The sequence below is a fragment of the Dermochelys coriacea genome, chromosome 3 (genome assembly GCF_009764565.3).
Source record: "Dermochelys coriacea isolate rDerCor1 chromosome 3, rDerCor1.pri.v4, whole genome shotgun sequence".
NCBI lineage: Eukaryota > Metazoa > Chordata > Testudines > Dermochelyidae > Dermochelys > Dermochelys coriacea.
Genome location: NC_050070.1, coordinates 62,918,409 through 62,946,018, shown reverse-complemented (window position 1 = coordinate 62,946,018; position 27,610 = coordinate 62,918,409). Strand labels below are relative to the sequence as shown.

Sequence of the window (27,610 nt, the reverse complement as noted above, 5' to 3'; positions counted from 1 at the left end):
AGCAGCAGAGACTTTGGTTCAGCAGACACTGTTAAGTCTTTTCAGTACCTAAAATCCTGGGGTACTAAACTGTGCTGCAGCACTGATAGATGTTGCAGTACGAAGTGGGATAATGGCATTGAGCGGGGTTGTGGTACCGGGTGTCTGTCCTTTTCTGACTGTACCAGAGGCTTAGGGTACTTTGTAGATGGCACTGAAGAGGCTGGAGGCATACACAGTACCATGATGGAGACTAGAGTCAGGTGCAATGGTACCGATCTGTGCTTAGTGACACCCCAGCCAACAGCACCAGATTCTTCCCAGAGCCCTGTTTACCTTTAGCACTGTGGTGTTTTCTCGCCTCACCTGCATCAGAGGAGCCTCTTAGCGCTATCGTACCAAGCCTTGAGGAAGACATCTCCAAGGTTATAGATCTGGCCAGAGACAGAGATCTTTTTGATGGAGAATCCCTGGAAGAGGAACTAGAGCGCCTCTTCTTAGAAGATCTGGAGAACTCTGAGGATTTCTCCTTTCTAGCAGAATGTGGCACTGGCTGGCAATGGCAACCCAGTTCAGTGCCACTACCCAACTTGGTACCACAACATATATTGGTGCTGCAGCATCATTTGGTACCACAACACCTATTGGTACCACAGGACTTCACATATGTGATAAATGGAGGGGTTGGGGGGCGGAAAACCCTGTTTATGAACACGCAGTCAGCCAGTTAGCTGTAAAATCCCTTGGTGTCTGTTCTCTGCTTGCTTTATCTGTAAAGGGTTAACAAGACCACTAGTAAAAGAAACGGAATGGGCACCTGACCAAAAGAGCCAATGAGAAGGCTAGAACTTTTAAATTTGGGAAAGAAACTTTGCCTTTGTCCGTTGTTCTCTGGGCTGCAGGGACATGGAGCAGTAATGCTGTAACCAGCTTTAAGACAGGTATGATTATAGATTATCAATTCATACCTTGAACCTAGTTATCTGGAGCCTCAGATATGTAAGTAAAATTAGAAAATGTCTAAAAAGACGCGATTAGGGTAATTTCTTTTATTTTGGCTTGTGGATCTCCATTGTGCTAACCCCAGACGCTTTTGTTTGCTTGTAACCTTAAGCTGAACCCCCAAGAAAGCTATTTTGGGTGCCTGGTTTTTGGAATTGCTCTTTTAAAATCTAGCAAAAGCCTAAGTTCCAGATGTATTTTTTCCCTTTTTGTTTTTAATAAAATTTACCTTTTTAAGAACAGGATTGGATTTTTGGTGTCCTAAGAGGTTTGTGCATGTTGTTTGATTAGCTGATAGCCATAGCTAATTTCCTTTGTTTTCTTTCTCAGCTCTTCCCTGCGGGGGGGGGGGGGGGAGATGGTGAAAGGGCTTGAGGGTACCCCACATGGAGGAATCCCCAAGTGCTCCTTCCTGGGTTCAAAGGGGTTTTTTTGCATTTGGGTGTTGGCAGCATTTACCAAGCCAAGGTCAGAGAAAAGCTGTAACCTTGGGAGTTTAATTCAAGCCTGGAGTGGCACGTATTAATTTTTAGAATCCTTGCAGGCCCCTACCTTCTGCACTCGGAGTGACGATTCAGCCTTGACAACATATCAGAAAGACTTAACAGTTACTGTTGAACCAAAGTCCCCATTGCTGGCAGGTGGAAGGGATGCTAGAAACTCCCAGAGACAGATGTCTTAGAAAGGTAAAAATTGTTATCACTGGTATGTCTAAGGAGCCTTTGAAAATTTAACTCCTAAAAATTAGATAAACAGCCTCTCGGGCATTTATACATGATAAAGCTGGGGATGGGGAGGGGAAAGGAATCCTATTTTTAATTTTTGTTGACTCTATCCTAACATTTTCAGAGACACTTAAGGGAGTTAGGTGCCCAACTCCCACTGACTTTAGTCATTATTTGTTCAGAGCTTTGTCACATTCACTAAGCAGTAAAAAAGGATGCACCTCTTCTATTTTTATTAGTTTCTCTTCCTTCCCCATCCTCCTCTCTCCATTTCCTTTCCCCTTCCCTGTCTCAGAGAATCTCCTGTCTTCTTTTCTCCGCATTTCTTTCCCTCTAGCACAGGGGGTCTCAAACTGGGACCCCTCAGGGGGTCGCAAGGTTATTACATGGGAGGTCGTGAGCTGTCAGCCTCCACCCCAAACCCTGCTTTGCCTCCAGCAAAGAGGAAGAGGAAGTTACTCACTTTGTGCAGTAACCATGGTTCTTTGAGAGGTGTGTCCCTGTGGGTGCTCCACTGTAGGTGTATGTGTGCCCCTGCACCTCTAATCAGAGATTTTTGGTAGCAGTGTCCAGTTGAGCCCACGCATGTACCCTTCCTCCCTCCTGGTCTGCCTCAAGGCTATTTCGCACTGCATGGACGAACCCCCCCTCACTTCCTTCTCTACCGCAGAGCCCTATAGAGAACTCCGAAGTAGAGGGAGGAGGGCGGGTTGTGGGGCACCCATAGGGACACACATCTTGAAGAACCATCGTTACTGCACAAAGTGAGAAACTTCCTCTTCTTCGAGTAGCGTCCCTATGGGTGCTCCACTGTAGGTGACTCCTGAGCAGTACCCACCACTGGAGGTTGGGACTTCGGAGTGGAGTCTTTTACGACAGAGTACCGTGGAGTCGAAGATGGTATCAGTGGCCAAATCTTCAGTGATCGCATAATGTTCTGCGAAAGTATGGGCAGAGGCCCAAGTCATTGCTCTATAGATTGCTGTGATGAGGTATCCCTTCAGAATGTGATTGAGGTAGAAACTGACCTCGTGGAGTGTGTATGGACTCTGGACAGAAGCAAGTTGCACCCTTGAAAAGTGATTAATGCAGCTAGAGACCCGTCTGGACAGTCTTTGAGACGATATCACAGAGCTTTTGGATCTTTCAGTGGACAAAAGGAAGAGTTTACGGGATTTCTTGAAGTCCTTAGTCCTGTCCAAGTAGAATTCTAATGTCCTTATATCTAGCATATGCACATCTCCCACTAGCATATCTCCCAGTTATCAAAATGTGGTTTTGGGAAAAAGGAGGGAGATGAATCTGTTGATTCATATGGAAAGTGTAGAGAAAGTAGGGATATGGCCTTAGAGTTTTTTTTTTTGTTTTTTTAAAGAAAAAGTAAGGGGGGAGGCTGTGAATGATGAATGTGCCACCAGTGCCACTATTTCTCCTATGTGTCGAGGTAATAGCAATTAGAAATGCTATCTTCACTGACAGGTGTAAGAGAGAACAAGTTGCCCTGGACTCAGAGGAATGTCTAGTCAAAGCCCTGAGAAGTAGGTTAAAGTCCCAGGCAGGAGCGGGTGGTATCACATGCAGGAAGAGATTCCCAATGCCCTTAAAGAATCTACGCATTAGTGGGTGAGCAAAGTTGATTTCGCTGTGAGATGAACCTTAAGGGAGCTGAGAGTTGAAAATGTAGTGCAAAATCAGAGGTAGGAAAGATGAGGTTGGGTCTGTGCGTTTGGAATGACACAAACTTGGAGTCGTTTCCATTTTGTAGATAAGTATGTTGAGCGGTCAACTTTTGGTTGTGTTGCAACACATCTTTCAGCTTGTCAGAGGATTCTGCCTCCAAGCCTTGGAACTAAGAAGGAGACAAGCCTGGAGGTGGAGGACCCACGGGTTGGGGTGAAGGGTCAGACCATTGTTTTGAGAGAGTGGGTGAGGGATGGGCTGAAGAGAAATAGGAGGGCATATTGCCATCTGTGTCAGGTAAGAGAGCCAGACTTGTCATGGTCAAGAGAGGCAATCAGAATAATTCTCACTTTGTCTCATTGAATTTTCAACAGAATCTTGGATAGAGTAGGAAACTGGAAAAAGATACAAGTGGGCCCTGTCCCGTGGGAAGATGAGGGCAACTGCCAGTGAATGTTTCCCCAGGCTAGCCCTGGAGCAGTAACAAGGACCTTTCTTTTCATTACTTAACGGAACGAGCTCCATAGTCAGGGTTCCCCAAAGGGCGGATATATCTTTAAGCACCCTCTGAATTCAGTACACACTCATTATCTTGAGAAAACTGCAACTGAGACTGTCGGCTGTGACGTTCTGTATCCCTGGTAGATAAATAGCTGAGATGAGCTCATTGTGATGGGTGATCAGTTCCAAAGTTTGAGTGCTGTCTTGTAGAGGGAAGGAGATCTAGCAGCTCCTTGGTGGTTTATACAAAACATACAGGTCACATTAAGTTCATCATGACCTTTGTGTGTTCTTTTTGATGAAAAGCAGAAAGTGTGCACAGGCACTCCTGATAGCCCTTAGCCCCAAAAGAGTGATATGGAAGGTCATTTCTGTGGAAGGCCATTTGTCTTGAACTTTGTGGTTATGTAGGTGATCTCCCTCGCGTATTAGGGAGACCTGTGTCCCAGAGTGGTGAATGTGGGTAGCAAGAGGAATGCTCCTGCTTGTACTGCATCAAGGTTGGTTCTGATAAAGTCTAGTCACTGAACCGGGGTTAGTATGCTGCTACAATGAAGAGAACCTTGGAGAATACCCAGTGTGGAGCAGTCTGTACTGAAAATGATCCTGCCCCAAAGGTAAGCAGCAGGAAATCTCCTGTACGATGGTTGTATTGAGATACGGAAGTAGGCACCCTGTAGGTTCAGGGCTAGAAATCAATCTTCTTACTTTAGAGCTGGTCCTAACTGCTATGAAGTAGGACTTCTGAGTGGTGTGACAGGTGTATAGATGGCAGCTGATGCTGTAAGGTATCTTTGAGCCCTGATCCTCTTACACTGGCTCATAACAGCACTGGGATGGTGGGTATTGATAAGATTGTGACCTGTGGTGTGGTTGAGAGGTATATCTTCTCTTCTGTCCCACAGTGTAGACTCCTAAGGAGTGTAACATGATCCAAGAATCCTTCAGGATGTGGAGAGAAAATCTGTCTTCTCCGCAAAGAGTTTGGCCCTTCAAACTGGAAGTCTGTAGCTCTTCGGGCAATCTAGGGAGGTGTAGCCAGAAAAAAAAAAAAAAAAACCAAAAACAAAAGACAACCCACAAAAAAGCACAACACAACCCGCCTCAGTACCACTGTCATGGAGACTGGGTGGGCAGCTGTAACAGCTACATCCAGTGCTGTCTCTAGGACCATTCTGGCTATTAAGTGACCATCTCTAAGAATGGTCTGAATCTGGTCTTTTTTGTGTTTCCAGTAATGTTCCAGAAACAAATTGGGTTTCCCATAATTAATAAAATTGTATTTGGCCATGACAGTTTGGTAATTTAGGACTCTAAACAGTAATGTTGTCAATGAATACGCCATCTTGCCAAGCCTGATCATATGGAATTGACTTGGCATGTTGCTTGCTTCGTGCATTAACCACATCCACTATGATGGAGTTGGGTTGCGGATGTTGAAAACAAAGTCTGCCTCTTTGAGTAGAGATTAGCGGGTTTTTATTATTATTATCGTGGTTTTTTTTACACTCTGTTGCTGGATGGTGCAATGGAGGCTGCTGTCTGCCAGATGACTTTGGTAGGACAAAAATTGCCTCATTAATTGGGAGGACAATTCTAGATGAGAAGATGGAGGAAATTCTGCACACCAACTTGTGATGTGTATCTGCCACCTCCTGTAGTGGAATCTGCAGTTCATCTGCCACTCTCTTGGTAAGATCCAGAAAGTTCTTAAAATCTTCACCTAGTGATGAGGGGTGGGCAGCACAACCTCATCTGGGAGAGATGAGGAGAAGTGTGCTGGAGGGATAGCTTTCTCTTCAGGTTCTTTTTCCTGTTCAGAAAACGCTTCCTCCTGCCCTGACTCAAGTGCTCTGGACAGCCATGCTGTAGCAAACCATATGATGAACTCTCCCTGAGAGACACCGGGGATAGTCACGACATGTGTGCACGTCGCCCAAGAATTACAATATGGCCTTGGGGGGGCGAGGGAAGAAGTCGGGCCTGGGTGGTGGGCTTACCTCAGGGGGCCCATAATGCGATTGTAGGTTGGCTTGATGGAATTGGGGAGGACCCTTGAAGCGTGACGGTGGGCCACGATGAGGGCCTGGGAAATGATCTCCTCCTGGCCAGTGTCAGATTCTTCAGTGGGTAAGGGTGGCGCTGACTGGGGTATTGGCAGTATGCAGTCTGGTTCCAAGAGCGATTCTGAGTACTGGGATGTGCTTGATACCGGGGTCCTGGTACTAAGTAATGGGGATTGTGGTTCTTCCCCAATCATCAGGTCTCCAGGGTACCAGAACTTATGCAGTACCATGGGTTCATTCGGTACCACAGAGGAGTGTCCATGGTATGTTGTCAGTACCGATAGTTGGGCAGAGCACTCCCTAAATGAGAGTTTTGTTGCACCCAGTACAGAAAGTTTATTGGTGCCACTATTTTAGAGATGGTATGGTAACTGTCTCTCTCTGGGTACTGAGTCCACAGGTCTCCAGAGTACCAGAGCACAGTGTGTTACCATGGGCTCACGTGGTAGCACAGAGGAGTGTCTGTAGTATGTCGTCAGTATCGATGGTTGGGAAGGTGCAGAACACTTCCTACATGGGAGTTTTGTTGCACCTGGTACCAAATGGTTTCTCTGTGCCGCTCTTTTAGAGATGGTATGTTAATTGTCCCCTCTCCTTAGGGTGCGTACTGTTGCCTGAGAGCATGACTGTGGAAGCCCCTGGCTTTCTGGAACCCTGCCCTGGGGACCATGCTGCAGAGCAGAGCTCACAGCAGGAGACCCCTTCTCGGGTGCCTGCTTCAGAGCTGCTGGTGTCCTCCTGCCAAGGTGGCCGCTCTGGGGAACCCCTCTGGCTGGCGAGGAGCTCTTTTTATGAGCCTTTCCAGAGGGAGTCTACTGGTGGCTTTTTTTTTTTCCTCTCCCCACTCTTCCCTTATGAGCCTTTCCAGAGGGAGTCTACTGGTGGCCTCCCCCCACCCTTCCCTCCTCTTCACCACTCAACCCCTTTTGAAGTGAAGGCTCCATGGATGATCCGGTCGGAGTCCCCTGCAGACTGAAGTGTTTTCTCCATATGGAGGAGTTTTAACTTCAGCTCCCAGCTCCTGTGAGGCTGCCGTTTTAGCTGTGGCAGGTAAAGCACTTCTGTGAGGCTCTCCCAAGCACAGTGAGGGTGTCTGGCCATTACAGGAACTGACTCCTGGCAGGAGAGGCACCGCTTGGAGCAGAGAGACCCAGGCATGCCCCTGGGCAGGGGGTTGTCATCCTCTAGCAGGGAGGAACGCAGAACAACAGCATCTTTACTTTTTTTTTTTTTTTAAACTGAAAATAAAAAATGATGCGTCTACTAGATGGGGGGGGGAGGAATGTCCCCAGAGAGGGCAGGAAACTGAAGTTCTTTTCCTTTCTCTCTCTCTCTCCCCCTCTCTTTTTTTTTTAATACCCCAAAAAATAAAATAAAAAAGAAACACTAGCCTAACTACTTTTAAGGAGAACAAAGGTAACAAAACAAACACTACTTATGCTAATGACACAGATAAGGAAGGGACAACTGCTCATTCCGTAGAGAAGGAAGTGAGGGGGGTTTTTGCCCCTGCAAAGCAGACCACGAGGGAGGGAGGGCACATGCCCGGGCTCAACGGGACACTGCTACCAAAAATCTCCGATTAGAGGCACAGGGGCATACATACACCTACAGTGGAGCACCCGTAGGGACACTCAAAAAAGAATGGTGTTAAATGTATTAAACAGTGCTTTTAATTTATAAGGGGGTCGCACGCAGAGGCTTGCTATGTGAAAGGGGTCACCAGTACAAAAGTTTGAGAATCACTGCTCTAGCATCTCCCAGGTCTCAACCCAAAGTGCTTCACTCCCACCTACTGCTCCTATTCCATCCACTAAAGTGACCAGTGATTAAAGTCACTAATGTTCACATTAACAGGTCATCACTGGGCTTGAAAACTGATGGCAATTAGATTAATAGGAGCCATGGGTGTTCACACCAGTCATTGTTTCAGGCTGTCTGCAGACTCAGGCAGATATTATTATAGTGGTTAAATTCTGGTCACATTTGGAATGTTCCCCACAGCCATGAGGGCTAGAAACTAAGCTTTCACTTAGTAAAAAGTAAGATTCTAAAGAATCCGAGTGCATTATGCAGGTCACCTAATACATCATCCAGGTTGTCTCTGGCAAATGACCTATCTGTTTGACACCCATGATCTAAATATTTGAACAGAAGTAGTCACATTACAATTAATGGGCTCCATTAGTCTTAAAGGTTAAAAAAATTTCCTACCTTACTCGAGCCACCGCTACCTATTTGTTTTAATATGGTGTACACTCTTCCTTTAATGGCCAGGCATTCATTTGAAGGTACAGAAGCTGAAACCTGCATACAGAAAAATTTAAATGAAAATGGCGATTTGTGCAGGTGCTGTGAAACTTGCTAGAAGCTTGCTCATTAATATTGTAAACATTCCAACTGCACTGCAAACATTCCAGGCCCTGAACAGGAGTATTGTGGGGGAAAAAAAAAACAAGCTAATTTAATTAATCAATGTATATGCATCAAGGGACAAAACTAAGGGACAATCTTACTTCTGGCATTCTGGCATAAGATGGTACTTGATGAGACAGCTTTAAGAACAGTTTTAATTAATTTTTAATAGCTACAATCTTATGTTACAACATACTTTCTTGACCAGATCAGAGTTGTGTCATTGAGCCATTCTAAAATTTGCCTTTGGATTACAAAAATATGCACTAGTTTAAAAAAAAAAAAGTTGTATTTAATTTAAAGAGGAAGTAGTATGGCATTTGTTTTATGAAAACACATGTGGGCATCAGTTTGAATTTCAGGTTTCAGAGTAGCAGCCGTGTTAGTCTGTATTTGCCACTGGTAGATTTCAGATCTAGATACTGAGAAGCCTTCTTGACTAAATTAAGGTTATGTGATTTTAGCAATTATCAGAATTGGCAGACTTCTACTGTTAGACATGATCAATATTTTCAGACAACAACATAGACTTATGAGATAACACTTATTCCCCCAATGGAGATTTTGAAATCTTGATGAAGATTATCACAATATTGCTAAGTAACAATACAATTACAAAAATCTTTGTGGCTTTCCCTATCAAAGCACTTAATTCAGGGCTTGAAAAATCCATCCAACACTTAATATCTTGAAGACTAAAGGAACTTGAGGACAGAAATATATCTGTATGTAATGATAGTTCCCATAAAAGAAAAGGAGTACTTGTGGCACCTTAGAGACTAACAAATTTGAGCATAAGTTCCCATATATCCAAAGCTAACCCTTGCATTTAAAGAATAAAACAATATTGTACAGTGTGTTCAGTTTATATTTTGCCAATTCACTTTTTTCAGGTTTCAGAGTAGCAGCCGTGTTAGTCTGTATTCGCAAAAAGGAAAGGAGTACTTGTGGCACCTTAGAGACTAACAAATTTATTAGAGCATAAGCTTTCGTGAGCTACAGCTCACTTCATCGGATGCATCCGATGAAGTGAGCTGTAGCTCACGAAAGCTTATGCTCTAATAAATTTGTTAGTCTCTAAGGTGCCACAAGTACTCCTTTCCTTTTCACTTTTTTCAGTAAGTTTAAAAAAGCTTACTATGTTCATTATTTCTGTATACTTTCTTTCCTTTCTTGGCTTCATTACACTTTTACTTTAATATAATAGATCACGGTGCATATTTTCCTGCATTGTTTTTGGAGTCCTAAAGTTTCCTTTTTTCCTCCTTCAACTCCATTATACTCCTTCTCTTCGTATTGTGCGCTTCACATCCATCTTTCATGTTCTCTCTCTTCCTCTCCCTACTTCTCTTTTCTGACTTATCCCATCAATTTCCCCCCTTCTCCTTGCACAGGGTTTGAAAAAAAAGAGAAAAAAATTCTTAGGCACCTAATAGCCAGAGGATTAAAGTTAAAAAGATGGGCCCCACTGCCCAGCAGTAATGCCCTAGTGAGAATTTCAGCCTACTCCCCAGCCTCATAAGTAGTGGGATTCCTACCTGGATACAGTCCCTGGGCTCTTAGTTACTCCATTTTTCAGATAGTCACCTACTAACATGTATCTGAAACTGACCCCTTAAATCACACTGGCTACTAGCAGGGAGGAGGACCATAATCTCTATATTTCCCTTTTCCCTCTGCCTCCCTAAGCCTGCTGGATGCTGTGGAGGTTTCTGCCATTCTACCCTTCTGCTAGCCTCTTTGTGGATTTTTCTCAGCAGCGAATAGCTCCAGTACCTCCCAAACCTGAGCAGAGTGAAACACAACTTATTCTTGCCAGTTTTGTCTCTGTCCAAAGGGCTCTAAAACAACAGCAGGAAAAATCAACAATAGATAGTTCTACTTTAATTCAGTTGCACGTTTCAGCGGAGAGATACAGGAGCGAGCTGTTGGCAAACCCGTGAAGACATCACCGCATTTGCATTAATTTACATTTGGAAGACTACTTTCACAATTGTAAAGGATTAAAAAGTCCTCCACCCCACCTTTAATGTGAAGTTTAGATTTCACAGATATTGACTGAATTCTCCCAAGAAATCATCTTTTTTTATAAGGTTTAAGGGATTTGTTGAGCCTTGACCTAATGTAGTTAATATAAATTTCAGCGAAATGGCACAGAGGTAGAAACAGTTATTCTTTTCTGATTACGGCAATATGAACTCTACCTCATTCCTGCTCCAGGTAGTTGATCTACCATAGCCTTAGACACAAATGTAAAGGTGAACTAAATCTATACAAAAAACACATCCACTTCTCCCTTATTGAATCAAGATAAATATGGGGCTGAAAAATCTTGGAAAGAGGTAAAATATTTTTCAAATGCAAGGAGATACAATTCAGGTTACATTACCTGTAAGTCAATTTGGCTTTGAAATGGAGTTGCTGGTGTATGTGGCTGGAAATATGGAAACTGATTATATGGAGTGGATACTTGACACGCTGGTGGGAAGTCATTCTTTAAAACTGGAGTTCTGAAACTGTGGGAAATATTTTTCATAATCAAATAGAGGTTTGTACTTAATCAGTATTACTACAAAAATATAATAATAAATAATACTACCACCACCTAGCTATTTATAATATTTTTCATAAGTAGACTCAAAGTACTTTAGAATGGAAGTTTTAATTAACATTTTACAGATGGGGAAACTGAAGTACAGGTCAAGTGACTTGTCCACAATCACCCAGCAGCAGAACTGGGAATAAGAACCCAGGTCTCCTAATTCCCAGTCCAATGCACTATCCGCTAGGTCACAATGCCTAGTTTGAAAGTAGGTCTATTACAAGTTGAAATCTGTAGTACTTCCTAAAATCAGGACAGTTTATCTAGTTTGTCACTGAATGCCTATGTCACTACTATATTCACGCTCCTATTCATGAGTAAAATTTACTATACATAGGCTCTCAAACTTGAGATGAAAAAGTACCTCTCAAATGTGAAGTACCTTTAAGTAAACACAAATAATATTTAATCTGCAGAAATATTTCATAAATGTTAACTAATTGATCAAAACACCTCCCTGAGGTATTATCCTCCTGCCCAAAAAAACTGGGGAATGAACATACAAAATAGTTAGAAAACCTAATCATGTTCAGAGGCAGTCTTTGTGTCACAGCTGTAACTGGAATTCTTTAGTTTCAAGCTCACAATCTTTTACTCAAATTTACAGATTTTAGGATTAAGAGACTGGTCAAGATGTAAAACATAAAAATGTGAAGAAATGAGTGCCTAAAGTTGGTCACCAAGGTCCATATTAAGGTACCCAAGTATAGATTTAGCAGGTTTTTAGAAGTCTTGGTCACTCTGTGTGTGTCAATGTATCCAGATAAAAAACACATTAGAACAACATTAAGATTGCAGAATGAAACACTCAAAAGTTAGGAAATGCCAGAATTAAGGCTGACTGTATAGTCTTTAGTTTGGCTATCTCAGGATCATAGAATATTAGGGTTGGAAGAGACCTTAGGAGGTCATCTAGTCCAATCCCCTGTTCAAAGCAGGGCCAACACCAACTAAATCATCCCAGCCAGGGCTTTGGCTAACTGGGTCTTAAAAACCTCTAAGGATGGAGATTCCACCACCTCCCTAAGTAACCCATTCCAGTGCTTCACCACCCTCCTAGTGAAATAGTGTTTCCTAATATCCAACCTAGACCTCCCCCACTGCAACTTGAAACCATTGCTTATTGTTCTGTCATCTGCCACCACTCAGAACAGCCAAGCTCCATCATCTTTGGAACTCCCCTTCAGGTAGTTGAAGGCTGTTATAAAATCTCCCCTCGCTCTTCTTTTCTGCAAACCAAATAACCCCAGTTCCCTCAGCCTCTCCTTGTAAGTCATATGCCTCAGCCCCCTAATCATTTTCATTGCCCTCCGCTGGACTCTCTCCAATTTGTCCACATCTCTTCTATAGTGTGGGGACCAAAACTGGTCACAATACTCCAGGTGTGGCCTCACCAGTGTCAAAGAGAGGGGAATAATCACTTCCCTCAATCAGCTGGCAATGCTCATACTAGTACAACCCAATATGCCATTGGCCTACTTGGCAATAAGGGCACACTGCTGACTCATATCCAGCTTCTTGTCCACTGTAATCCCCAGGTCCTTTTCTGCAGAACTGCTGCTAAGCAAGTTGGTCCCCAACCTGTAGCAGTGCATGGGATTCTTCCTTCCTAAGTGCAAGACTCTGCACTTGTCCTTGTTGAACCTCATCAGATTTCTTTTGGCCCAATCTTCTAATTTGTCTAGGTCACTCTGGACCCTATCCCTACCCTCCAGCGTATCTACCTCTCCGCGCAGCTTAGTGTCATCTGCAAACTTGCTGAGGGTGCAATTCATCCCATCATCCAGATCATTAACAAAGATGTTGAACAAAACCAGCCCCAGGACCAACCCCTGGGGCACTCCAATTGACACTAGCCGCCAACTAGTCATCGAGCCGTTGTTCACTACACGTTGAGCCCGACAAAGCTTTCTATCCACCTTATAGTCCATTCATCCAATCCATATTTCTTTAACTTTAACAAGAATACTGTGGGAGACCGCATCAAAAGCTTTGCTAAAGTCACATCCACCGCTTTCCCCATATCCACAGAGCCAGTTATCTCATCATAGAATGCAATCAGGTTGGTCAGGTTGCCCTTGATGAATCCATATTGACTGTTCCAGATCACCTCCATCTCCTCCAAGTGCTTCAAAATGGATTCCTTGAGGTCCTGCTACATGATTTTGCCAGGGATTGAGGTGAGGCATATATATTATGATACAGTCTTTAATTATACCCCAACATACTATTTTTTCCATTGGACCCTTGCCTCATTCAGTGCACAGAATTGTGCCCACTGAACATGTAATCAGTCAATATTTCTTTTAATCATCATCATTCAGTGCAGCTCGATTCATCATTTACTGCAAGCCATCCAAATTCTTCACTGAATACAGAATTATTCATTTCCTTATGGGTTTTTCTATGGTGCTCTCACTAAAGTAGCCAAGTCCTTCATAAACATCAATGAATCTTCAAAGCATCCCAGTAAGGTATATTATCCCCACTTCACAGATAGGGAACTGATCATCTCTGTGTATGACCAAAACTGGGGGAAGTGTCCATTAATTTTAGACGACCAACTTGACACAGCTCGGACTGAGTTTTTTGTTTTTGTTTGTTTGTTTAAAATTACATAGAGGGTTTTTTTTAAAAAATAGTACTTAGTATGTTCAAAACACAGCTCCTTTTGACTGCAATGCTCAAGCCTTCTGAAAATTCAGCACCAAGAAAATGAGGAAGACAACTATGAAAAGTCTGGTTTAAATGACTTGCCCAGCATCACACACAAACCTGGTGGGAGAAATGAAAATGGAATCCTGGATGGTATTCAACTACCTCACCCATGACACAACCCTCTCTCTTCCTGAAGTTCTCTACTTCATTCAGATCTTCTAACTTCCACAACAAACAAGACAAGAGTGTTATAAAAAAAAACCTCATTCACTATACAATTCAGATCCCTTCCCAGAGCACAGTCCATGAATATAGAATCACATAAAGAGTGTCAATGCATTTTCACAAGGTGCCTAATTAAAGGTTGCATAGGCAACCTTTAATTCTGACATTTCCTTACTTTTGAGAGCTTAACTTTTCACCTTTATGTTCTTTTAGCACTTTTCTGCACATAAAATGCTGCAGCAGCGCAGCTACACTACTGTAGCGCTTCAATGAAGACATTACCTACACCAATGGATATCTCCCTTCAGCATAGGTACTCCACCTCCTCAACAGGCAGTAGCTAGGTTGACAGGAGAATTCTCCCATTGACCTAGTGCTGTCTACACCGGGGGTAGGGTCAGCTTAACTGCATTGCTCATAGGGTGTGCATTTTTCATAACCAAGCAACATAATTATACCAACCTAATTCCCTAGTGTAGATCAGACCTCTGTGTAGTTTTTTGTTTTAAATTTCTGAAAAAATTCTATCATGTGGAATCATATTGATTCACACTTGGGGTCATCAGCTGAGCTGGCACAGCACAGGATCCACAGCACAGATCTCTATCGTTTGAACTAACAATAACTGGTAGCAGTAATAGGCTGTTTACTTCTGTGTGGACCAGTTATTAGAGGAGACACTTTGCCAGTGGGTTTCACAGCTATATGCTTAACTCAGAGGAATGCCAACACTCAGAAATCCTGGGATATAGTCCACATGCTGGATGGGAGAGTGCTCTAGTCGTCGTAAACCCTTCTGCCCGTTCTCCCATGGCTCCTTTGTCTCTCCTCCCATCACCCACTTCAGCTCCTACCACTTCATTCCCAATACATTAACCCACACTTCAAAGGTATTGTTCCAGAAAGGAAACTCAAGTTCAACTACTCCAGAATCTATAATACTGGTTTCCCAAATTTATGTAGGTTAATTATTCAAGTCAATATGGGTCTTTTGATCAATCCGAAAAATAGGGATGGAAAAGATAAAGTTAGGTTTCAGAGTAGCAGCCATGTTAGTCTCTATTCGCAAAAAGAAAAGGAGTACTTGTCGCATCTATAGCTGTAGCTCACGAAAGCTTATGCTCAAATAAATGTTAGTCTCTAAGATGCCACAAGTACTCCTTTTCTTTTTAAAAGATAAAATGTCCTTTATTAGTGACCAGATATCAATATTTAAGTGTTTGTAACGAAGACCCATTGTTTAGTATTGAAGTCCTGAATTTGGAATTTGAAGCCAATAAATTCCTTATATTCTAAAATCATTCTGATTTCTTAGAGTGCTGTGCTGTTCCTGATATCATGCATAAAGATGCATAGAAATCTTTTCTAGCATCTTTTACTCATGGGGGAATTCTGCGCCACTGTGCATAGGCAGAATTCATGTCCAGCACAGAATCCTCACCCCTTCACCCTGAAGAAAAGACATTCTGCCTAAGAAGTGCTGCACTTCTGCTTTTCACCCATCAGAGGCTGCTGTGGTGCCAGAACAGCAAGCAGCAGGCTACGTTCAAACAGCACCCTTCCCATGAAGCCAGGTTAGGACAGACAGAGAGGAGCAAACAAGACTTCTGGGGGCCACACACTGGGATTCAGAAGGGCTACTGGGGCAGGACAGACTGGGGTGCAGGCTCAGGAGCTAGAGGGGTAACAGCATTGAGCCAGAGGCTGAATGGGAGTGGTGCCAGAGGGCCACAGGAAGATGGGAGGCAGGGACACATAGGGATGGTGGAAGGGGGCTGTAGGACACATGGGGAAAGGAGCTGCAGGATACAGATGTGCCTGACTTAATGGAAGAGGATTGGATTTAGCCAGGATCTGCATGAGGGAGGCTTCCTAATTCCCTAACAATCCCTCCCTCCTCAACCAAAACCCCTATTCCATACTCCTCCCACCCATACACAACCACCCGTCAGGTTCACTCCCAGATTCCTTCTCCCTCTCGCTCAGCTCCTCCATTACCCCAACTCCCCAAAGCCTTTTCACTGCTTCTGAGGGGTGGGAAATACATTTCTGTAGTGTAGTTTAAATGAATTACTCAAAGTTCTGTATTAATATGCCTAGTAAGGAATCTGTCAAAAAAATCCATTACCTGAATCTTTTTTGTGTGTGTATTGTTACAGATATACTTGCTGACTGGTAATTTATTTCAAAATACCTAAGTAATTGAAATTGGCATGATTATATTGTGTTATTTTGACAAATAAAATAGAAGAATTGGTAGATTTTAAAATATTGGGCAGAGAATTAAGTTTTTGGAGCGGAATTACCCCAGGAATAGCATCTAAACGTTTGCAATTTAGAGCCCTAAACTAAGTTATCTTAATAAAAATATTACAAATTTATTGTGGTAAGTCCATTTAAACACACACACTAAGAGACATTACCAGGCCATATAATCATTCAGCGTGTTGTTGCTTGGTGTTCCACAAAAATACACTGGATCTTTTCTTTTAGGAGCAGCTTCTACTGGCGATGATCTTTTTGAAACAGGAAGGATAGGCTGTTCAAAACTTGATCGCTTTCCCTAACAACAGTAAAGTAGGCTGTTAGTTCAGAAATTCTCAGATAAAAAAGAGTAAGAGCACATTAGTCTCAATTTTTTGGTATTACTTAGTGAGCGTGAGCTTTTATGTAGCACTGTAGATTTCTGCATCCACAGCAATACCTAAGAAAACAAGAGAAAGTGACTAGACAAAACCACCACATTTTACATTTCCTATACAAGAAAAGATTGAAGTCACCTCTGTGTAGCTCTTGTGTGTCACTTCTGGAATCTCCCATTTCTTTGCAGATGTAACACAATTTAGTTTTAACTGCTCCACTTGTTTTCCGTTACTTCCAAAAGAACTGGACTGCTCATGACTTTCCAGATACCTCAGCTCCGGTATCCTTTGCTTCTGATGCTGCACATTTGTTTCTGAAATAAATCATTTTTTTTCTATTATTAAAGGAGATCTATTTTAAATAAACCAAATTTGTGCACCTCATTTTCTGGGTGCTGAATTTGACCTAGAGGTCTGATTCACAGCAGGGGTGAGTGCTCACATTGGCAAATAAAGTTAGTAGGAGCTGGGTTTTGATCATATAAAGTGCTCTATAATGGCAAGTATTTTGAAAAATCAGATCCTAAGCATCTCACATTGGGCACCCAAAATTAGTGGACACTTTCGACTTTAGTGTTTGTGCTTCAGTTCCCCATTAGTAAAATGGGGATAATACCCCCTGATCTGACAGGGGTGTGTTGAAAATAAGTGTTTCTGAAATATTCAGATACTATAGCGAAGAGGGACAAATTAAAAACCCATGCAGAAATGAATAATTCTGTCTTCAGAGCAGGGTTTGAATAGTGTACAGTAAATAAGGCATGGGACCACAAGTTGAATAATGGAAGAGAAAACAAAATATTGAATCGCTCATTAAGTGAGTGCCATGCATTCTGCACCCTGAGTGAAGCCAGGGGACCCTATCGAAAAACTGTGTATGATTAAGGCTACATTTTAGTTATAGGTATTTTTAGTAAAAGTTATGGACAGATCACAGGCAGTAAACAAAAATTCACGGCCCATGACCTGTCCATGACTTGTACTATATACTCCTGAGTAAATCTTGGGGAGGGGGGTGGCCCGGGGGTGCTGCAGGAGCTCAGAGGGCAGGGGAGGCGGAAGGGCACAGCCTGGGACCCCTGCTAGTGCTATGAGGGGGTTGGCAGGGCTAGCAGGCTCCCTACCTGGCTCTACGTCTCTCCAGAAGCAGCAACATCCCTTAGATCCTCAGTGGAGGCCTCCTCCTAGGAGCTGAGAGATGTCACCGCTTCCGTAAGCACTGCCCACAGCCCTCACTCCCCCCCCCTCATCCCACCAGTCCTGAGCCCCTCACCCAAACTCCTGCTGCTGCTGGGGGGATGGGGGCAGAAGGCTGGCCACTGAAGAAGTCACGGAATCCATGACTTCCGTGACAAACTCACAGCCTATGTATGATTGTGTAATTAAAGATTGTATAATAATGCATATGAACATGGGGGCCGTATTATAGTTGCACAGACATCCTCAATTCAGGCATTTCTTAAATTTTGAATGACTGATTTTGCAATCTTAATGTTCTTTTCATGTATGTATTATATAAATAACTAATGGTAAAAAGAATTTTACCTTTTGACGGTTTCTGCAACTAAGTCTAATCAGCCTTTGAGTATATAGGCTAATCACACTGTTATTTTCAGATAATAGAAGTGGCTGAATTGTGCAATTTAAAAATGTTTTACTGGGCATGAATCATTTTTTGTAATAGATTTTTACTACAGACACATAATGCCTAAATTGTCCTGATTTTAATAGGACCACAATTTGGTAGCAGATATTTTCATGACCGATCAAATTCTGCCGTTGGAAATAATCAGAAGCTAGCAAGAGGATTATTAAGCACTTTGATAAAATATATATGTGTATTTTATACCCAATAAAAAAAAGTAAATAGGAGCAAAAGAGGTGGTGGCAAGTATCCTTTTAAAATATTAGGGTTTTTGAAAGCTGTTCTTCATTGTTAGACCTTGATAATTTAGATAGTTTCCCAGAAATTGTCTCCTTTAAAGAGTATAAAAAGAACAAATAAAAAGGTGGTTTAAGTCCCAAGATCTTTATCACCGAGTTTGAAGTAAGAGTAGGGTAATATTTCGTCCACTGCTTGGCGTCTTCAAGTAGAGCTTTAGAATATTTCCAGGATTTATCAAAAATATTACAGTTCTCTATAATAAATTAGCAAAAAGTTTTAAACTATATGAAATATTGCTGACAGGAATCTAGAGCACTCAGCTGGTGCCAAAGCTTTTTTTTTTTTTCCCTCCTTTTCTTTCTTTCTTTTTAAAGATACCTGGTGCTCAGACACAAATAGATACTAATCCTAACAGCGGCGGCAACTGCTCTCACTGAAAATTTAAACATAGGTCAGAATACCATCTGAGGCTTCAACATCACCATTTTTACTATGAAAAGGCTTCTACATTTGTTTTGCCTCTTAAACAGAATAAAGAATTAGACTCCTAATCAATACTACCACTCATACTCTCACTCTCACTCTCTCTCTCTCTCTCACACACACACACACGAGCATGCTATCACTTGGGACAATCCCATCTGAATCTTTGTAAGGCTCCCATTTCAGGAAGGCACTTAAACGTATTTAATTTTGAGCTGTCTCATTGGCTTCAGTAAACCTATTCATGCACTTAAAGTTAGGCATATCAAAGTATCTTCGTGAATTGAGGCCTTAGATTTTATAGGCAGCATTTTATCTTAGTAGTGGTATTTGGACTATGCAGGTAGGATGACAATGATAACATAAAATGATGTACAAGACCATGAAGCATTTATTAAAACCCATTGAATCCACTACATGCTACCTCACCGGATGAGATCACCACCAATGTTTTTAAAAATATTAAAAGGCATGGTGTGGGCTCTTTATTTAAGCAGACAAAGAGGACAATTTCATTTCATGGCTCTCAAAGGGATCAAAGAGCGAACCTGTTTCACATTTGAAACACAAGACTCAAAAGTAGGAATGTAAGGTAACATTTTAAAGGCAGCTAATTGGAAGTCAGTGGGACTTTGGTTCCCAAGTGCCACAGTCATTCTTGAAAATGGTACTTGGGCACTTTTAAAAATTTAACCCTTGGTCAACGTGGTATTTTTAGACAGAGCTACTTTTAGTTACTCCTGATGAAGGCTAAATTCATGTGGTAACCCAGGTAAGAGTTATGTATCCATTTCTAGTCTAGTAATCCATCTAGCCTGATGATATGAAATAGTATCCTCCAACTTTGTTGTATTGTTTAGCTGAGGAGCTGGGACTTTGCCCCCGCCTGCCCTCCCCCCCCCCTTTTTTTTTTGAGAGAGAGAGGGAGAGAGAGAGAGAGAGAGCGCGCGCGCAAGCATGAAATTCAAATTGTCAAAAGTCTTGCTCTCCAAAGGTCAAGATTCATGTCATTTTCAACACCCTGCCTACTCACAAAGAGCCAGCAAGGACAAGTTGATGAACATTATATACAGGCACATCGGTTACAATTCCAGCATGCAGTGGTGATAAGTTATCAAGCTTCAGTTTTAAATATATTTACAGTCCTTTCTTGGAAGGTTGACTTTGTCCAACGTCACCCCACAAAAAATAAAAAGGAATTTGTATTTTTAAATTCTTCCCTAATCACAAAAATAGTAAGTATTGACTAGTTATAAGGTTTCCTTTAGCAGACATTCTACAAAGAACAGCCCACTTAAAATACTTGTTCCATTTTGGATTGGTAAAAATTTAGTCTTATTAGGACAATTACCTTCTTTTCTTTTTGTTGCAAGACTTAAATCTGTTTTATTTTTTAGGGTTACAGTTGATTCAGTTGCAGTCTCTAAACTCTCATCTGATATCTGTGATTGTACAGAGCTTTCATCTTGTAAGGACTAAAGAAAACAATATATATTTTTAAAAGCATCAAGAACTCAAGCACAGTATCTAAAATTAAATTTCCTTATGATAATAGTTTGCCACTGATACACCCCATACCAAACAAACATATTATTGGTTCTAAACTTTCAATATATGAACACAAAGAAGTTTACACCTGCGTAAATCTTTCCAATTATTACCCTTCTCTAAATGTTTCCTATTTCTGGTATGCTTTTTTCTTTTTTAAATAAAGTGAAGCAACCAACAAAATGGTTTTAGTATTCCTAATCCAACTGTAAATTGTTTTACGCCAGTAACAAATCAAGTGGGTTGGGACCCTGTTTTAGTGGAGTTGCCAGGGCTGATGTTAGACTTGCTGGGCCTTGAGGCTGAAGCCAAAGCCCAAGGCCTTCAGCCAGGGGTGGCAGGACTCAGATTACAGCCTCCCACTGGGGGTTGAAGCCCTTGGGCTTCAGCTTTGCCACACCCACACCCACACCCTGCTTGGGGCAGCCGGGCTCAAGTCCGTCCCCCCCCCGAAACTCTTTCAGCTTTGGCACACACACAACTGCCTGGGATGTCGGGGCTTGGGTTAATTCCAGTTCTGCAGTTTCTCGTTGAAGTTTTTGAAATTAATTTGCAGACTTGACACCATCAACTTAGGCCTGAATAAAGACTGGGAGTGGCTGGGTCACAACAAAAAATTTTCACTCTATTGATATTCACCCCTTCTTGTCAACTGTTGGGAATGGGTGACATCCACCCTAATTGAATTGACCTCATTAGCACTGACCTCCATTTGGTAAGGCTACTCCCATCTTTTCACGTGCTGTATATTTATACTTGCTTACTGTATTTTTCCACTCTATACATCTGATGAAGTGGGTTATAGCCCACGAAACTTTATACCCAAATAAATTTGTTAGTCTCTAAGGTGCCACAAGAACTCCTTGTTGTTTTTTCAATGTATCACTCTCTAAAGATGAATCCAAAAATAAACTAACTTTTGTGAGGATATAAACAGATTCATTAGTTATTTTGCCTGCACAAGTCCTACACTTTTCCTCTTTTCTCTAAATATGAATTTAATCTTGCTTCTGAATTCATATTACTAGAACCCTTTTTGGTTTCAGAGTCACTGTTTTCCTCCCTCCTCCCCCCCCCCAAAACATTTTTAGCTATCTACAACTACCTATTTGAAACAGAAAAATAAAGTTACCTTTAAGTCTCCCAGTTCATATGAATCATCCTCATTAAGTTTTGGTGCATGCAGTAAAAAAGGCGCAATCAAATTTGTGCATTTAGAGACAGATATCTTCCTGTTTATATAAAAGACAATATTAACAGTAAAAGAAACTTCAAAATTTAGGGACAAATGTTCACCTGTTTTGAGCTAGTTGTGCAAATGCTGGACAGAAGTCACAAAATAATAGGAGCACTGAGAACGCTCTGATAGCACAGTGATGAGTATAATATAAAAATCTAAACAGATGACACATTATCCCATGAGATGGCAGAAGCACCTCCATATGAGGAGTTCTACTTGGTTTGCTTCCCTAATAAATGGGTACATATGTAGGTTTGGAATAATGAGGTTTTTGTTTGCTGCCCCCCCCTTTTAAAACAGCTTTGAATAATAATAATAGATACTTTTCTTAAACTTTTTTAGATTTTTATCTTTTAATTTTTCACAGTTACAGGAAATTACAGGAGGGGATCAAACAATTATTTAATGATAGGCACAAATTCAAGATGTTAAAGCTTTATAACTACTAAAACAAAAATTAACACACACAAAAAATCCTTAAACTCTAAGTTTTCAAGCAGCATTTTTCCTACTTTACCTATCTGTACATTTCCATAATTATCTATGGCAATATATTTTCCTTAGTTTGCATGCACATGGTGAAATTGATGTTTACTAACATTTACCAATAAAAATCTAATCCTTCCAAGTCTACCTATACTCCTGTACTTAAATGGTCATTTGAAAAAGTTAGTGTATCTTGTATTCATACCTATGGTGGTAAAATAGGTTTAATTTTTTTTTGGCCTATAGTCATCATTGGCAGTTATGTCCAACAATGTTGTCCATGTCCTGAAAACACCTGTCAGTTCTATCTTTAAAGAAGAGAAGGATTAAAATCCATTGTTTTGCAACAAAATTAATATAACTATCTGTACCTCTTTGTAACACTAGTTGAAAGTGGAGCATCCATCTTCTTTACAGTATCTACAGCATCAGTTACTAATTTAACAGGGACTCTCCCAAATGGGCACACCTAAACATTTAAACAAATTGAAAAGTTATCACATCTGTAAAAGGGGGAAGGGCACGAGAGGAGAAAAGTGAGCATTGAAAAAGCTTCCACCTGGTTAGATTTGTTTAATTGCTTTAAGGGATTGCGGCCAACCAGGACTGCATCAGACTCTTGTGGAAAGTTGTTCTTCTCCCTAAAAAATAAGGAAATACACTGCAGTTATCTCAGCGGTAAAAAAAAAAAACAACCTTGAATAAAAATATAAGAATTTAAGTTGTTACCCAAGAGAAGATCTGGGGGCATTAGCAGAAATTTCACCAGAATCACTTTTTTTCCTACTTCGGAGATTTCCAGACATGTTTTGTGGTCCAGATTCTTGTGTGCTTGATACTATAAATAAATTAAGTAGTTTGAATTATTCAGTGACTCCCAATGAAATATATTACATATTTCAAAATATGAAACTGCCCTAAAGTTACATTAACTGTAGGATTTTAATACACATCAATGAATAAGTTGCTGAAGGAAAAAAATGGTTACTAGCCTCCCTGTAACTGTTGTTCTTCAAGATGTGTTGCACATATCCATGTTGTCCATGTGTGTGCGTGCGCCTCGAGCACAGTTGCTGGAACTTTTTCCCCTAGTGATATCTGTCAGGTCTACTCTGGCACCCTCTAGTGCAGTGTACTCATAGTGCCAGTATAAAAGGCCTGGCCGACCTGCACCCACACAGTTCTTTCTTTCTGGCCAATTCCAAAGAGGGGTAGCAGTGTGAGTGGTGGAATGGACATGTTCAACAGATCTCAAAGAACAACAGTTACAGATAGGTTAGCGAACGTTTTTTCTTTGAGTGTGTGCATATGTTCATTCCGTTGTAGGTGACTCCCAAGCAGTAGCATAGGATGTGGGGTCAGAGTTCATGGACACGATGACTGCAAAACAACTTGACCAAAACTGGCTTCGTCCCTGGCTTGTAATGGCCTAGTGGGCAGAAAATTTATGCACTGACAACCAAGTTGCTGCTCTGCAGATGTCCTGTATAAGAGACCTGGGCCAGAAATGCCGATGATTAAGCTTGAGCCCTCATGAAATGGGCTGTCAGTATAGCTGACAGTGAAATATCTGTCTGTTTGTAGCACGTGCAAATGCACTGAATGATACAGGAGGAGATTCTCTGAGCTGAGATGGAGACACCTTTTATCCTATCAACTTTGGTTTTAAAGAGTTGAGTGGATCTACGGAATGGTTTGGTTCTCTAAATATAGAATGCAAGGGAATGACATCCAGAGAATGGAGATGCCGCTCTGAACCTACTGTAAGAGCATATATGTGTATGTGTGCTTAACATCTAATAAAAAGTATAGGTAAAAGCACTCTGGTTTGTATCAATCATATATAAGAAGGAGGAACTATGTCCCCACTGATTTATTCCTGGCACTGCCTGGAGAAAAACAGCTAAGTTACCACGGCTTTGGGTTCTGAAAACTCTGTGCTCCGGTAGTGGTCCTGGCCCAGCATAAATTTGAGGTAATGCCTGTGACTTGGTATGATGGAAGTATGGTTCTTGGCCCTCTACCTTCAAGATGCAATCCCCTTCTTCTAGTCCTGGATCAATCGCTGATAGAATGACCATCTTGAATTTCTGTGCTTTGACAAAACTGTTGAGTGCTCCGAGGTCCAGTATGGGCCTCTAATCTCCTTTTTTCTTCTGTATCAGGAGCAGAAGCCTTTGCCCCAAGATGCATGGGTACTGGGTCTATAGCTCCTATACTGAGGAGATGGTTCACCTCTTGGCATAGTACACTCTTGTGAGAAGGATCCCTAAAAGGGGAGGGGGAAGAGTTAGCGTTAGGGTGTCTGGGAGGAGGAAGTAAAGAGAAATGGATTGCATATCCACTCTAGACTATTTCCAAACCCCTTATCAGAGGTTATCTGTTCCCAGGAACTGCGGAATGGGGAGGGTGATCTCCGAAAGAAGGAGTGGGATTTCCCAGTATGTGGTAGTAGCGAGTGTGTTCTATGGGTACCTCAACCAACCTATTGATGGATGTGACGAAGATGACTGTGGTCCCAAATGCTGCTTCTTAGGGAATCTCTATTTCTTCCTTTGAGGTTGTAAGGCCTCTGCGATTGATACTGAGACATATATTGTGACGAACGGGATTTAAACTGTGGCTGAAGACTGTATTTCCTTTTTTAGGCCAGCATGTAAATTCCCAATGAGCGGCAGGTCACCCAAGAATCTTTCGGTGTGTGAATGGACGCACCCATCTTCTTGGCGAACAGCTTCGTTCCCTCAAAGGGAAAGTCCTCCACTGTCGCCAAGACCTCTTTGGGAAAATCTGATGACTGCAGCCACAAAGCCCTTCTCATAACCACCAGAGTGGAAATGGAGTGTGACACCGTATCTGCCCCATCTAGAACGGATTGGAGGGCTGTCTTTGCTACCAGTGGCCCTCATTGATTATGGCCGAGAATTGGTCTTTGTGGGAATCTGGCAGCTGATCAATAAAAGAATTTAACTTCCCATAATTCTAGTAGTCGTACTTGGCCAATAAGGCCTGGTAGCCAGCCACCTGCAACTGCAGAGTGGCAGATGAGTGCTCTTTCCTGCTGAACAGGTCTAAGCGTTTCCCATCCCAATCAGATGGAGTAAACCTAGATTGGTATTGGTGGCCCCTAGAATTAGACACATCCACTATAATAGAGTTTGGAGGTGGGTTAGAAAACAGGACCTCTGTGCCCTTCGCCAACATATAGTATTTTTTGTCTGCACGCTTATATGCTGTCAGGGCAGAGGCTGGGGTCTGCCATACGATTCTGGCAGGGTCCAGAAGCACCTCATGTGCAGGGAGTGCCACTCGCAGAGATGGAAGCATGTAGAATATCTGCCAGCTTGTTGTGGACTTCAGTCACCTCACATAGTTGAATTTGTAGGGCTTCTGCAACCCTCTGGGCCCAGTTCTGAAAGGACTTGAAGTCATCCACCATGGATGGCGGAGGGGGCATCACCACCTCATCAAGCAAGGAGGATGGTAGGCGGGCTTGAAGGGTATCCTCTCTTTCTGCCTCAGGCTTGATTTCCTCGAACAGTTGTATGATTCTGTGGTCCTTGATAATGCCACTGAAGGAAGGCATCTCCCAGCTTGCTGTATCACACTGTGGGCCAGGGACGTTTGCTGTCTCTAGGCTTGCCAGGGGTCTCAATATGGCCACTGGGGGTACAGGGTTGGCGGCTGATACCAGGGCTGCCTATACCAAGGAAGCTGAGGAGCTAGCGGGTGGTGTGCCTGTTGCTCACGCTGGAATTGAGGCCAGTATGGTGGACATGAGGAGCATTGGGAAACCAGGTCTTCTTTCTGACTCTCCGACGCCTCTGAGAAGAAGGGTGGTGGGTGGCATGGAGAAGCCATCAATTCCAATGCCTTGGGGGAGCTTAGTACTGGAGTTCTGGTGCAGACTATGGGTGAGTCTGGTGCATCAAATATGGAGAGATCAGATACTCACTGGAATTCTGTCAGTACAGACGGTGTCAATGCCTTTAGTTGTTGTGCTGAGTGGCTTGTACCAACAGAGACAGTGACATGGGCTTGACCGTGACATGGGCTGGTGCAACATGCACCAGCATTGGTGCTATTGACCGCAATGACGTAGCCTTCCCTGGGGAGGATTTCTTACATTTTTCATGTCCTCTCAGTACCAGAGCTTCCTTACAGTGCCAAGTCTTTGGCCTGACCAACTTGCTGTCAGTTCAGTACCTTGCAGGCCCTGGGTACTCTGTCTACTTGGCTTCAGTGCTGACAATACCGATGGAGCCGAGGAACGTTTCTGGCTTGATCTGGGCTCGCTGTGGAGACACTCAGACCTTTTCTTAGAGATCTTGAGCGAGTGACTCATCTCCTTGGAATCACCTGCCTTTGATGTAGAAGGTTGCAGTGATAGCTCTCGCCGGGACTCCAGAGGTTGAAGGGCAGACTCCATGAGCAGGAGTGTAAGCCTCAATTCTCTATCCTTCCTGGACAGGATTTTAGTTGTTGGCACCAATCATACTTTTATGGATTGTACTGTTCCCCCAAGCAGCGAATACACTATAAGTGTCCGTCTGTTACCAGGATTCTTTGGATTCTTTGCAGCTCAGACACTTCTGGAAGCCTGGGGAGTCAGGCATAACCTTGTTATGGGCCCCACCCAGGGTTGGCGGGAAGCAAAGCTTTTCTTCCTTTTTTTTTTTGGCATGGCCAAAAGAAAAAAAGGCTTAAAGTGAAGCTAAATTTGCAAAATTATGGGGGACTAACGATCCGTTAAGGGACAGCTCTCATCTCTGTCTCTAGCCAGCACCAGTGGAGAAGAAACTGAGAAGGAAATGCCCACGCATGCTGACTGTTCATGAGCTAGCTCACGAAAGCTAAATGTTCATGAGCTAGCTCACGAAAGCTTATGCTCAAATAAATTTGTTAGTCTCTAAGGTGCCACAAGTACTCCTTTTCTTTTTGCGAATACAGACCAACACGGCTGCTACTCTGAAACAAGCATTTATGGATTTTATCCTCAACACACCTATGAGATATGGAACTATTTTTCCCATTTGCAGATGAGGAATGAAGGCACCGGGTCACAAGTCAATTGGCAAAGGTCTGTGACCCAACGAAGAACTGAACACAGGTCTCAAATCTCAGTCCAGTGCTTCATCCTCTAGAAGATCCTTCCAATTATATTAGTACTATTATTGCATCATTCAAAAAACAAAATGAATATTTAAGCTCAACTGTAACTTTAGAATACTTAAATGCACTAACCTGTGAAGTTCTCTTTCTCTTCATCTGAAAGCAGCTGACTTTTCTGCAAGTGTAGGTTTTGTAAAGCAATTTCCAACATGTCTGGTGGAACTGCACAGCATTCCACAGCTTTTTGAAGAAGTTGTTTACACTTCTTTACATTTCCTAGTAAGCAGTAAGGGACAGAGAATTAATTAAAAGTTTAGTGAATACAAAAGATATCAATTAAACGAACAGGCAATATGCTCTT

At 42.3% G+C, this 27,610-nt stretch overlaps 1 protein-coding gene across 3 annotated transcripts in view; it reads right to left on the bottom strand.

The window, feature by feature from the left end:
- TTK (TTK protein kinase) overlaps nt 1–27,610 on the bottom strand; it is a 100,166-nt gene that overhangs the window by 32,720 nt on the left and 39,836 nt on the right. For 2 of the 3 annotated variants that reach the window (XM_038397596.2, XM_043510551.1), the window contains 10 exons: nt 27,382–27,525; nt 22,867–22,975; nt 22,697–22,778; nt 22,509–22,606; nt 21,544–21,643; nt 20,215–20,338; nt 16,634–16,809; nt 16,277–16,416; nt 10,758–10,884; nt 8,168–8,260 (listed from right to left, as the gene is read on the bottom strand). In XM_038397596.2, the coding sequence (XP_038253524.1) occupies nt 8,168–8,260; nt 10,758–10,884; nt 16,277–16,416; nt 16,634–16,809; nt 20,215–20,338; nt 21,544–21,643; nt 22,509–22,606; nt 22,697–22,778; nt 22,867–22,975; nt 27,382–27,525 (1,193 nt within the window). The remainder of the gene's footprint in view (nt 1–8,167; nt 8,261–10,757; nt 10,885–16,276; nt 16,417–16,633; nt 16,810–20,214; nt 20,339–21,543; nt 21,644–22,508; nt 22,607–22,696; nt 22,779–22,866; nt 22,976–27,381; nt 27,526–27,610) is intronic. The other variant, XM_043510552.1, reaches the window with a different exon arrangement.